At 35.9% G+C, this 14,255-nt stretch overlaps 1 protein-coding gene across 7 annotated transcripts in view; it reads right to left on the bottom strand.

Moving 5' to 3' along the window:
* Positions 1–848: 848 nt before the first annotated feature.
* GABRB2 (gamma-aminobutyric acid type A receptor subunit beta2) overlaps positions 849–14,255 on the bottom strand; it is a 144,818-nt gene continuing 131,411 nt past the window's right edge. For 5 of the 7 annotated variants that reach the window (XM_021549518.4, XM_021549519.4, XM_021549517.4 and 2 more), the window contains exons 11-12: positions 10,496–10,546; positions 849–6,928 (exon numbers count right to left, since the gene is read on the bottom strand). In XM_021549518.4, coding sequence (XP_021405193.1) covers positions 6,581–6,928; positions 10,496–10,546 — 399 coding nt within the window. In that variant the 3' untranslated portion in view covers positions 849–6,580. The remainder of the gene's footprint in view (positions 6,929–10,495; positions 10,547–14,255) is intronic. The other 2 variants (XM_085591045.1, XM_085591044.1) reach the window with 1 other exon arrangement.

Below are 14,255 nucleotides of genomic sequence, written 5' to 3'. Positions count from 1 at the left end.
TCCTTTTATTAGAGCTGGGACAGCAGACAACAAGAAAGTCTAATAGACACAAACTGCTCACTCAGCACAGCCAGCAAACAGGAGTAAGTCTGAAGGATATTAAAATTCCATTAAGACAGAAAGAAGCAGCCAAACCACATCTGTATTAGTGGACATTTCACTTCTTTGGAGCACAGTGAGAGACTCAGGTTCTAATCCCTGTCCAAAACATTCAGAGCCTCTCATGAGCATTCCTGACTGCTCCCTCCTCTCCTCTGCTCCTCTTGAATTGTTCTTCAGCTGAACCACTCCAGCAGGAAAATCTAAATCCACCATCCTGAAATGGACAATAATTTGTCATCCAGAATCTCTCCTGTTAGACCCTAAGTAGGAAGAGGAAGGAATGAAACTTGGGACTTCCATATCTGAAGTCCACATATTCAGATTTAAGACCAATTACTGTAAAAGGAAATACCATCCCCCTGCAAACAGACCCTTCCATATTTCTCTAAGGGGGACACCAGCAACTCGCCATCAGTAACAGCTGCACAAGAGTTGACTCTGAGGAGGTGTCACTGAACCTCTGAGGTTTTTCAGCTGCTCCCCCTGCTCTCAGCCTTTCCTTACTGACCAGCACCAGGCTCCTCACTGCATGTTGCTTACACTCCCCAGACACTCAAGTTCCCCAAGGGCTGCACAGACAAATTAACACCATATCATGGTTCCCCATCCTACACTTACATTTCAGGTGCCTCCACACCCAACTTCTGAGTCCTTTTCTGACCCAAACTCAAAGTTATTCACTTCAGATGAGAACTGAAACCTGCAGCTTTGGGAAAAGAGCCTGCCCAACATAACACAACTACATGTACATATTTTAGGTTTTCTTTATTTATAGTTTTAAATTCAAGAATTACACACTAGCCAACATTATTATATATTTACATGCTGAAACTGGCTGCAATAATTTTAAATTCAAGAAAATATCTCTTATGTGCTACTCATTTACAATCATCATTTTACTACCTCATAAATCCCAGAGGTTAGCAGTCCTTTTGAGAAAGACATGAAGATCTGATGCAATGATATCCACTAGTATTTTGCATTTTCTAGCCATTGGAAAATGTGCATTATGTGCATATAAGAAAGGCTACAAGGTCATTAGTAAGGCTGATGATTACTACATTATGAAATAAATAGTACTAAGTAAAAGATAACTCAAAACTGTGCAAAGACAGTACTAACAGAACCATTTAAACACCCATGCCAATAAAAACGTGATAGAAGTCAAATCATAGGCAGTTTGTCAGAATTAATCATGTTTCAAATGTTCTTTTTGTCTTTAACTGAAAGTAACAGGACAGACCATGAACCATACAGCCTGGTGAGTATCTGCCAAATGACAGGAACAGTGAAAACATACAAAATGCTATCAAATTGGAATAGATGACCTCATGTCTGAAAAACATTAAAAAAATACAACCCTTAGTATGAAAGTAGAGGTGAGATTTTTCATCATTTAAGTTCCATTTTTTTGTCAAAGCACTTACAAAGAAAATAATTTTATATTTATGAAATGCTAGTGTTGCATATTCTTGTAGAGATTATCTATTTCAATTTTATATAATGGATATTTAAATTCTTAGTATTTTTACAAAGTAGAATAGGGCAGTCTTTTTGATCAACATTCCATTTGCTTCTTAAAAATTTAGACAAAGTTCCTAGTGCATTTTACTAAGCTTTACCTTTGGTGTTAAGCAGTTACTTTTTAGATTTCCCTTTTAAACAATTTCTGGAGTGAAGATTCTTTGGCTTTGGGGGACTATGCTATCTAACGACAGTCAAACATCCTGTTTTTTTTTTTTTTTTCTTAAAGAAAAATATAAACCTATTATTAAATACCATAAGAGACAGATTTCAGAATCAGACAGATGCAATATGCAGGCTTCTGTAATGAAATTGCCAACAGCTGAATTCTCACTTACCTGGACACCTCCACCTCTCCACTCACTGGAGTAACATCGAGGTGCCTCATTGCAAGTGAAACCCAGGCCCTGTTTGTTTTGGCTAATCTGAGTACTGAGTGTGGCCTGAACATTTTAACCATACAAAAGAATCAGCTGTGCCAGCAGGAACGTTGCCACGGTGGCTATTTTACACTACAGCACTTCCTGTACTATTTTATATCTGGAGTCCAAATCTGTTTATGCAAAAGGGTGTTTAAATTACTCTGCTAGAGCACTGCAATTATTGTACTTAGTAAAAAAAAGTCACTAAACAAATACTGTATCTATTGACTGCTCATTTACAGCTTATTTAATTATTTACATAATTTTAGGACACATTAACCTAAACCATAAGTAGAATTAGCTTTTTGCCTTACCATAAAGTACAAATTAGAAGTTAAAAATGTTTAAGAAATCTGATAATATTTACACACGGTCAGCTTAAGTTATGGTTGCTCACATTGTATGTTCTATGTACACATAGCAAAATGTTTTGATCACTACTGATATAGTATTGTACCCTGGCCATCCCACCCTAGATTATTTTCTAGAAATAGTTACTATTTTTGACTTTTTTTTTTTTCTTGGTTCCCTAAGGAATCTGTTGGTTTTGAAAACTTACTAGTGGACAATGCTGTTATAAAAAGAGAGAGAAGAAATAGGCAAGCAATGTGAGGACTAGTCTAATTCCAGATGCAAGGAGGTACAGTACTATCATCATGTCAAACGGTGCAATACTCCATACGAATCATAAGCATTGAACTGCTGATATAGAAATGCCCAGTTACCCTGTAGAGTTAGTTGTTTGGTTTTTTTCTAAATACATTACTCTTTTTTTTTTCTCAAAAATATATTCATACACTGGTTGATGATAGAAACAAAACTATTATTAGCTTATTCCTTTAACACACCAACATGTGAATGTGTGTGCATATATATATATATATACTCAGCACGTGTATATATACACACATATGTCCATACAGACATTTGGGGGTACGTCCATATGCACATACAGTTGGAAAATGTTTCACATCTGTTCACTTATATTTAGCACTGTGTTATAGGATTGGAACACAGTCTAATATTTATAGTGAAAATAAATTGAGGTTTAATTTTAATGCGTGTTTTTCTGAAATAAATAGGATATTTTCCCCAGGTATAAGACCACCACTTACTTTCTCTATGCATTGTGCTTTTGTACCTTACAGATTTTATGTATTTTTTAATTAGAATGTAAGAACTCTCTGAAGAACTCTGCCCCATGCTGTTATCTAGGACTCTTGTTTTCCTCCCCTGGGAATGACAAAATAAATGGTCACAATGTCATTGCTTGAGTCTTTCTTCCCAGTCATTGAACTGCAATAGGATAGAAACATAACATTCCTTATGCAAACACAGAAATATGTTGCATGAGTTTTCAGTTCTGAAAATGTGTATCATACTTACTAGCAGTCATGTACAGTATATATTTACAGATTGATCTCAAAGATTTCATTAAAACTGTGCCATGTTATAGTCATAATTCCCCCATGAATTTCGCAAAGATGAAAAACACCTTAATTGCTGGCTATTATGTCTAATAGAACAATAAAATGCGCGGCTATAATTATATTACAAGTTTTATCTAAATTATTAACTTTGCTATTTTGTTTATTGAAACCAACAACAATTAACACGATTAAAAAGATCTAGAATATTTATTTTCGATCAATTCTAAAGTAAAAGCAAATTTATTCTAGTTTACCTGGAGGGTAGCACACATAGCAAACCCCATATCTCCTGTCGGCATCATTTCCCACTTTCACTCAAGTATCTCAGGAGTAAGTGCTTACCTGGAGCTCGAGTAATACTCGTTCCTTGATAGTGCCTCACCAACCTTTCTCACCCCCATCTTTTTATATCACAGTGTTAAGCCTTAGTACAAAATGGTAGAATCTTTCTCTTTCACTAATTTTATAAATCACATTAATAGCCAGAAGAACATAGTAAAAGCAAAAGTGCTCCTTCCCCACAGATAATTTATCTTTCCTAGTGACACCTGAGCAGAAACCAAACATTTTCTTTCACTCTCTGAATAGCAATATCAGAGAGTATTATGGCTTGTACTGTAGCTTCAGAAAAGTGAATGTGCAGTTCCAGGATTTGTTCTCTGTGATTTTTGTAATAGCTGAAGCAGTTACCAATGCAGAGAGTCAACATATTCCCTGTAAGGTTTTATATTTGATGTGTATCAACCACAGAAAGGCTGTGAACTCCCTGCAGTCACATTCTGCTTCTGTGAAACAATAAAAGGAGCTGTTAACAATTTCTGAACTGAAAGAAAAGCTTGTACAGAAGAATACCATAAGACTGCTTTCATTTAGGTTAATTAATATAATTTTTAAAAAAATAGACTTTGAAGAGAAATGCTGAATTTTGTTATATGCCATTGCGTAAAATTGGGGAAAAAAAATCCAACATGACTCGTACCTATCAGCTGAAATCCCAAGTGCATCTACAAAGGTTATTGCGTTATGCATGAAATGCAGTCACAAATTAAGTATGTGAACAAAGAGCAAAATTTTGATTTGGAAAGTTAATCACATGAAGAAAACATGTCTCTACATATTGCAGAGTCTGAGCCTGGAGGCAGTGTGTGAATGTACACAACTTCCTGGCAGGCAGAGTGTATTGCAAATCCCACCCCAGGCTCCAAAACTATCCTATCTTATTTAAACCAGAAATAAGCATATAAAGTGCTCAAAAAAAAAAAAAAAAAAGTCAGAATATTTGCTTATTAGTTCCCAGAACTATTCTCTTCCTGTTAGTGTCATTCACTGTCAAATGGTGGGGGGAAACCAAAAATAAATCCACAGAAACTTGTAAGAAAATTACTCTTTTGAAGAACAAAAAATTTAAAAAATATATTTTAGGAAAAATATGCTAAAGAATTTTTTTAGTACCCTGAAAAAAAATACTTATACTCTCTAGTCTCTTTCAAAAGTTTGTACACAGATGAGAGGTAGTATGGATTCAACAGATGTGGCTTTTGCTTCTTGAAACATTGTGTCAAACAATATTGGGGATCTGATCTAGTAAAAGCCATCAAGAAATGTTATTTTTTTTTTACAGCTCTAGTGACTGCTGTTTTCATGACAAGAAGAGTTCTACAATGGAATAAGTGACAAAATGTTTTGTATAATTCTTTTTTATTCTATTTTACTATTTTGTAAAAATAAAGCTCAATGGATTGAAAGAAAATCTCAACCTTTTAATTCAAGAAGCTTCCCAAAGAAAAACTGATATTTTCTAGTTTTTCAATGGAAATCACCCCAAAGCAAGAAACATTCAAGAGTGTACTCAAACTCTTAAAGTGATTGTTAGGAATTACTTTCCTTTAGAACAGTGCATTAAGGAAAACAAAAAGTGAAATGGTATTGCCTAATCCAGACTGAGAAAACACCCTCTCAGTACCTCTTGTACAGAAATACATATGCTCAGATCTCGATTGCTGAAAGAGATACAGAACCTTTACCTAACAGCAGAAAGCATAATGCTGGAAAGATGAAAACCTGGAAGAAATCACACAACTCCACATGACTATTTCAGACTAAGGTGTGTACAACTGACAACATTCATCTGTGATATATATATATATATATATATATATATATATACATACACACTTTTATGTGTTTACCTCCTCTCTCCTTGCCCCTGCACTTTGTACTTGCTCTCTCACTCTCCCTGCCCTAGAGAAAGGCAGGACACCACTGGCTTCTTTCAGCCATCTGCAGAATTACTATTTGGGCAATCAATTTTGGCACTTTGGACAGATTCCCTTTCCCCAACACAACCCAGCAGCATCTACCCATTCAGTGCTGATGCATTTTTATACAGACCCTACATTCCTCTATTGATCCCAAACACAGTCATGGTGACTGAGCATATGTTCTCTCTTTAAAATACAAACAAACTAGTGCTTCTTGCTTCAGAATCTGTGCAAACACCCAACCCCAATATTATCAGTCAAAGGTTCAGTTCTTTCAATAAATAAAAGGAAATACCTGAATATGGTTGGGAAACCTCTGACCATCATCATCTTGGAAAGATGATAGGCACTACTTGTTTTCAAGTTTACACATTTAAAAAGTAAAGTGTATGTGTTTCATAAGCATGTAGCTTGGAACACTCTTAAGTGTATATGCATGCCTTGGATATGTACTTTCCCTAAAATATGTACTGCTGTTGAAATTAAAACTTGTTTCTCAAATGCTGCTCTATAATTTGTATCACTAAACTCAAACAACCATTGGAAAAAAAAAATAGTGAGGGAAAATGAGACAGAAGTGATTTTCAAAACGCAATTTGCCTTTACACTCAAAATGCACTTATATTTTGATAAGGGGATATGTCCATACTGCAACTTAACATATGTATGGTTTAGCAGATACAACCAAAATGTTATAAAAACAGACCATAGAGTGGGCCAGCAACTAAGGTGTTTTAAAATAACTTTTTGTCCTGAATAGAATTTTTTCCAAGTCCCACTTTTGGCTGTACAACTGATTTGAAGAGAAATCCAGTTCTTTCTTCCCGCGTGGCTTTGTTTCTTAGTTCACATAGTAAAGCCAATAGACAATATTGAAGAAGGAAAAAACAACGGGGAAGAATATGCGAGACCATCGATCTATGGCATTGACATCAGTCAAGTCAGGGATGGTGATTTTCAGCTGGGACGCGCGTCTCCGTAGCCGGCTCTTCTTCTGTGCCACGTGTCGCTCCAGGGCGTTGCGGCCGAAGCTGTGCCGGGGCAAGCCGGCTTTGCGGTACTGGATGCTCGACGTGTCATAGGCCAGCATTGTGCTCCTAGGGTCCCCGAGCCCCATCACCGCCTCCGAGGCAGCCATCTCGTTCTTGATTTCAAGCGTGCTCAACAATATGTTTTCATGTGGATCCATCTGGAAAAGATAAGACGGCAGATTTAGCAAGAAGGAAAGGAAGCCCAGTCGGTTGCAAACTGAAGCCATGCTGATAAGGGCCGTATCTAACATTAGTAATTGATTGGATGTCAGCCCGAAAGACTCTAAGTTTAGCTGTGATTATATTTATTAACATTGATTCGTGCCCCCAAGGAGAAATAGGGCCAGCAGAGTATAATGCAATAAATGGTATTTCCCTAGACCCGATGCTCAGCAAGCACAAGCAATACCTGGGAACAGAGAACACACTCAGCTCCTGAAAGTGAGATTCTGTCACTGAGTAGGATATCGAGGGCAAATATATTTTCATGGGCTTTGGAAGGAAACTGAATGGAAAAGGATCTGCTTTGTTTTGGTTTTTCTTCTTTCAAATGAAAGTTTTGGCTCTGACGTAAACTTCCATTATTCATGAGGTCTCTCTGCCTCTATGAATGAGGTACAGAGCACTGCGTAAGAAAATGTACATTTTAGGTCCCCATATTCCAAACAGGAGTGCTGGTTACTTGGGAAAAGGCAATAGCACAGTCTAACTATAGCTATGTGGAAACTCCATGCCCCAGTACTAATAAATTTCTTCAATACAGTGCATGCTGTAATAGCATGCTGCTGTAATAGCAGAGATCTGCAATTTCAAGCAAGGAAAAAGATATGCAGAATGTAATCACATCAAATGCACACTGAACAGTTGTTTCAATGGGCAGATTTTGGTACTATGCATTCTTTAAAGTCAATGCAGTGAAAAAAAATCTTAAAGCAATATTGTAAAGAAACCCCTTAGACACTAAAGAGGATTTCAAAGATAAGGAACTAAGTTCCACTCTTAGGCAATCTGGAGAAGATCTGGAGTGTGAAAGGAGATTTTAAAAATAATCCATTTATAGAAAACAGAAGTTATTTAGGAAGTTCTAACTCTTCTCAGCCTTTTCTTTAAGCATGTATTTTGAATTGTGTGATAACAGATTATAATTAACTAAAAGTTCTTAAAAACAATACTAGCTAATGAGAAGCTAATTAATTACATTGAATTAGTGATGGTAGTGCAGATGTACTCTGGGCCAATTAAGAGAAAAAACTGTCCCAGAGCTCCTTCAAGAAAAAATCAGCCACATTATTCATTTATCATTTACAAAATATATTATATGATTATTACTCAAAGTGCAAAAATGGTGACCTTTGTGGATTTCTAAACAATAACAGGGTATTAGTATATTCTGTAATATTTAGAAATGTAGCTGTCAGCAGCAGGTACCCCCGTGCAGTGGTACCTCCTAGTGCAGACTGTATTTGCCATTATTAAACCCCCTATGTAATATTTACCATGGCAAGATGAGAGAACTGGGCTTAAACCAGTTGCTTTTTAGTAGCATCCCCCTGCCCAGTGTTCTGAACTGTGAAGTCAGACACTCACAGGGGCACTTTGGACCTACTGAAACACTGTTATTTGAGTGATTACATCTGTTCAAGTGATGCACAAAGCCTAGTGTTGCTGAGATGACAGATTTCCCTCTGTCACATTTTCCCCCCAAGTCTGCATGAGTTTGCACCCCTCTAGTTTCATTATATTTTAATTATAAATCAAATGTCATGACTCAATGTCAAATACAATCTTTTTTGTTAGCTTTTTATGAAAGCTACATGAAATTTATGAAATTCCTAATGCGGGAAATCAATATTTAATTGAAAAACACTGGAAAAATGTGAAAGTTGAGCTGGAATGCAAGAAAAATTCCTTTAAGAGCTCTGTAGCATGATCTTGAGCATAGTGAGGGAACACTGCATTTATCCAGGAAGGTCATCAAATCAGTTCTCGTCTGCATTGGATAAGTAATAGTCCAATTGTAATTCTAACAAAAGCATATATCTGCAAAAGCTTTCAAATTGATCTATGAAACTTCTCAAGATGGATTTCAAACATTATTTTCCAATCAGTGTATTTATTTGGAAAATAATTTTGTGATTTTGGGAGTAAAATGGAAGGGGACTCATTTTTGTTATTAGATCTCAGACCAATCATATGACTCTCAGGGTCCTACAAATAAAACAATTAACTACAAGGCACTTGGCATTTTTTGATCCCAAAATGTCTAAAATCACAGGAGGTAAGTTCCCTACATGAGGAGTGCAAAGTCATTTGTAAACTATATATTTTCTGTATTTTCATATAACCTCAAGGAAAGAAGTTTTAGTTCCAGTGACATCAGGGGAAGTTGGATGTAACATCCACTAATGTAATGGGTTTACCCTTTAGCCCAGAGCCTGGGTTATTTTCACCTCAATGTTGTGCATTCTAGGATACTATTTTTGAAAATATTTTAGTGCCAACATTTTTTTTCACATCTTAAATCTTCTTAGGATGAATCTACTTTAAGCATTTTATCCTTTTGATCTGCAATGATATTAGAAATTTGAGTGCTCTTTACATATTTGCATACATTCTGTGCAACACACATGCAAGAAAGGCCATTTTAGTCTGCTAGAGTTAGACACAGACATGTTTTAGCAACATGATTTCACTCCAGTCAACTTTTTTTCTTAATGCAGCAAAATGCTGCAGATGTCTATAATCTTGGAAGCAGTTAGTAAGATTAGTGATGCTGGGCAGAAAAACATTAAGCAATATTCTAAACTATCTTCTAGGGAAAAATGTCTTCTTCTGTACATATCACACTCATATTAGAGTTGAATCACAGCATTTTTCAATATTTCAAGACTTTTTCAGAAGAAATAATGCAAAATACAGTAAATATTAGAGATGGGCGAACCTTCAAGTGTTACAATACCCAGATAAACACCACAAAGGTCAGCTGTTCCTTGAGCACTAATTTGACCCTCCTGCATCTGGAATAATGAACTGACCATAAGAATAAATGCATTTTCTCATGATATTTTGAATTTCCAACCTGAAGGAATAGGGAAGGAGGGAAGGGTGGAAGGGAGGAAGATAGTGTGGAAGGAAGGAAGGGCGGAAGGAAGGAAGGAATCAAGGAAGGAAGGAATCAAGGAAAGAAGGAATCAAGGAATCAAACTCTTCAGCCTTTGTCAAAAGGTTCCCTGTCAGATTAGAGAAAGCTGGGACTGTTTTTTCCACCAAGTAGATTCGCCCAACCCTAAGTAAAACATGCTTTTGTAACGAAGTGACACCTGAGCTAGAATGACAGTGAACTACATTTATTGTAAACAGCACCACCCATTCAAAAGGATCCCAAAGCGCTTTACAAGCATTAGAAAGAAGAACCACTTCACTTCCCAGTGAAGCACAATCACCTCTGAGGTGAAATGTGGTGACTGACAGTGCAGAACAACACACTTTATTTTAGTCGAGGAAATGGAGAATGTTGTAGCCAATTAAAACTATGGGGTGGGTGAGTGGTGGTGGGGAATGTTGGGTAAGCAGAACAGTTACACAAATTGATATTTGGCCAGGTGCTTGGGGTTGAGATGACCACACTATAAAAAAGTGCCATGGGATCTTTAATGACCATAACTGGTCAAGACCTGAATGTTACGGATCTGAGGGTAAAAACATTAGAAAACAATGAAAGATACCTTTGTTGAATACATTTCTGGACAATGATATGTGCCAATTATTCTTCTGTCCTGTAAGTTAATAAAATCAAGACCAGTTTCCTTAGAGATAAGGCAGCTATTATCTTTCATTTAAAATTAAAGCACTATAGGATAATAGTAGGACAAATAATTAAAATATATAGGGACCTCTAAGCCAACAATTAGCATAGGTACAGTCTGGCTTCAGAGGTGCTATTACTGCCTTGCTGTGCTCCTCAAGGTAACATAATGTTGTGATGTAAATGTATTTTTTCCAACTGGTCATTTGACCAAGGAAGATATGATGATATGAAAACAAGTATTAAAATTATTCTGGGGGGGAAATTAAGTGTAAAAGTGGTTTCAAAAGGAGGTGGAGGAAGATTAAAAAGATCTCTTGGTGTTGAAAGATTGTTCAACCATAGAACTAGACTCTTTATGGTGAACAGGAGAGTTCAAACTTAATGGAGAAATTCCCAGGACGAGAAAGGAAGGGAGGATGAAAATGAAGAAAAAGCATCAGCAAGTATTATGGAAATAAAAGGTGAAGGCAGAAGTAGAGGAGAAATGACCAGAGCTCAGCAAACATGCAAGACACCGGGGTTTTTAAAAATCAATCGAAAATGTGAATGACAAAATAGATGATGCAAATGATTCATTTATAGGTCCAGGTCAAACGGAAGAAAAGCTGACACTGGAACCTTGAAAGTGGCCATGAATTTTTGATGGTCTCGAACAAGGGGAATACAGAGGAAAGCATAGAATTGTTACAATTATATATTCTTCCTGATACCTAGAAACTCCAAAATGATGGCTTTGTTGAGGAATTCCTCTTATAATAATACATTAGCAACTGTAAAATACAAGGAAATTACAACTCCCACACACATTCGTTAGGAATCCTCCAAGGATGACCAGACCTCTGAAATTATTAACTTTCAGTAAATCAGTTCCTTGGTGATTATGGTCTGCTGTCTTGCCAAACACAGCTTTATATTACAAGAGAAATTTATACTGATGGGTTGAAAAGATACAACATTGACACTTCTCCTTTCTTATACACTGTTCATTTTTACCCTTAACCTTCAACTACAGGCAGGAGCTGATGGCTCATTTGATGGTAGAGTGGCTCAGAAACAGTCTGTATAAAACAGACAGGAGGGATGGAGTTCCCGATAGAAAAACTCTTTGAAACAAAACACTTGCAAATTCAAAAGAAACATATTTTTGCTAAGTAGAGCTGCCATTAAACTAAAACAAAATCAGGTGAGCTAAACCTTGAAGTCTAAGCTGGAAGCACCCAGTCTATTATAAAGATTATAACCTGAAATTTAGCAGTTATATGTCCCGTGAAGTGACATTCGTAAGAAATGAAGACAGAAATAAAGATCCCTTTCTCAATGAAGACTTACATGACATGTCTAGATATATATAATTTAACTTGTTACAGATGAAAACATTAGTATCTATAGCACAGTTTCCCACCTCTTAAAAGCTGAGGTTTGCTTGGAAAACCAGCAACATTCCATTCCTGACTAGTCACAGGGGCTCTAGCAAGATCTGATGAAATTATAACGTGCACTTTATATGTGATGGGGATCTTCCACCTCACCAGCAAGGTCTGACTTATGGAATGGGAACCCTGAGCTCTGGGGATAACCCTGACTACACAGGCAATGTGTGGGAGGTAGATAGCTCTGAGTAAGCTGGGTTCACTCTGGATGAAAAAACAATTAATGATTTTCAAAGGGCACCTGCCTAAAGCCATAGTGGTATTTTTGATATGATACACCAGTCTGCTGAGATAAAGCTATAGAAATTTATAAGACACAAATACCTAATATTTCAAAATATTCATATGTGAAACTAAATCTTTAACAATGCAACAAACACTGCATTTCCATTGTCTGTACAAAACTCAGTTTACTGCCAGTATTGCAGTTACTGTATATGAAACCAAGCTAACATGCTTCGTTATACCCCTAAAATTTGGATCAGGCTGTAAAGAATGCAGTTACAGGACAGTAATGGGGTAGGCTTATAATTCCAGATTGCTTCACATGGTTTCAGATCAGAAAATTCAGAGAAACTCTGCAAATTACAGAAGGATTTTCTTTGGGTTCTTGACCTTTCAAAGACTAAAAATCTAAGCACACCCTGCCCTGCAAGAAACCTGTAAGAGTTAAAAAAAAGAGGGTGAGGAAAAAATACAAGATCTGAACATGGAGCTTTAACATTGCTCTAAATAATTGTAAATCAATCTCTTTACATCCATTTTTACCTTCTTATATATGTGACTTCTTGATCATTATTTTTAGCAATTAACCACAGCTTAAATCCTACTATTTCTCCAAAACCAAGGTGTTGGGCAGTCTAGATTCTTAGTAATACTATGCTGATGAAGTTGTTTGTTATTTCTTTTGTAAAATATCATCCCACTTACAAGTATACAAATAATTTTTGTGAAGATTATATAAATGAAGAATACATCCACAAGAACCTGAATCTTAAGCTGCTGACTTCCACCTATGAAAAATAAAATCAAATTTTCATCAAGTCTTTAGGACAATCATAAGTCTCCCATTATGGTGTATTACAAAATACAATTTAGTAGATATATCTAACACCAAAAATCTACTATAGAAACAGAGCAAAATCGGTTATATAAGAAAGTGCCATGAAAGAGAAAAAATTGCATCGAACAGACAATTATCACCACAACTGGCAAAATTTCTAGGGTATAATTTGGATATAGTTATGGTTTTGATATATGAACTAGATGATAAAAATAAGGTTGTTAAGTTGCTTCTCTAGAACAGCTTCTATAAAATATACTAGGGATGTCATTTTTCTTGTTTGAAGCCAAATATAATGTGCAAAGAACCACAGAGCACATCCTTGTCATGAGAGTGGGTGGACTGAATGGCAGTCTACCAGTTCCATCCTTCTGACCATGATATACTCACTTGTCAACAGATTTAGGCTTGTGGTTTTGGGGAACACATAATTCTTGGGCCCAGGCCAAAGACAAACATGTTCAGAGACAGCAAGAGGTCCAAGGATAAAACTCTGGAGAGAAACTGCAACTAATTCAACAAGAACAAAACTAAAAGAATATTCCCTAGATATTTCTATGGAAAAATCATTAAGAAGATTTTGTTAGAAATAAAAGAAAGATGAATTTCTAACATGCTATAATGAATGTCCAAATTAAAAAAGATCCAGAAAAGTATTTAATATGATTAGGAGACAGTTCCACAGCTATAGATACTGCAAGGCTTTAAAATTATAGGAAAAAGCCCCAAAGCTGACTAAATTAAAATGTTCCTGCATGATTTACTTCTACACTGATGGTCTGGATTTCGGGGAGAATCTAACATTTTGTTAATTATTTCAAAATGAGCAACAAGAAAGTTTCTCACCAAGCTATGGTTAGTAATTTAAAATCTGTTTCTGAGTAAATTTCTGTATATACAAAATATATACCAATATTATGTATTATTTTAAAAATTGTATTATATTTTAATTGTTTTTGTGCATGTATTAATTCTAGGGAAAATAAAAACTAGATTATAGTTTTCTTCATGATGTGGTATCTTTTTGTGTCTGTACATTTCAATCAAACTTGAGTTCAGTTAGTTAAACACATTATACTTTGAATACTTATAAAATACATGGATAGGAAGTGGTAAAAAAAAAAACATTACATGAAAAAAATCATATTGATTTATGCTCTGTAACCTTTACTGTTGCATCCTTC

The sequence above is a fragment of the Lonchura striata genome, chromosome 13 (assembly GCF_050655825.1).
Source record: "Lonchura striata isolate lonStrDom1 chromosome 13, ASM5065582v1, whole genome shotgun sequence".
Classification (NCBI taxonomy): domain Eukaryota; kingdom Metazoa; phylum Chordata; class Aves; order Passeriformes; family Estrildidae; genus Lonchura; species Lonchura striata.
This window is presented reverse-complemented; position numbering and strand designations above follow the sequence as displayed.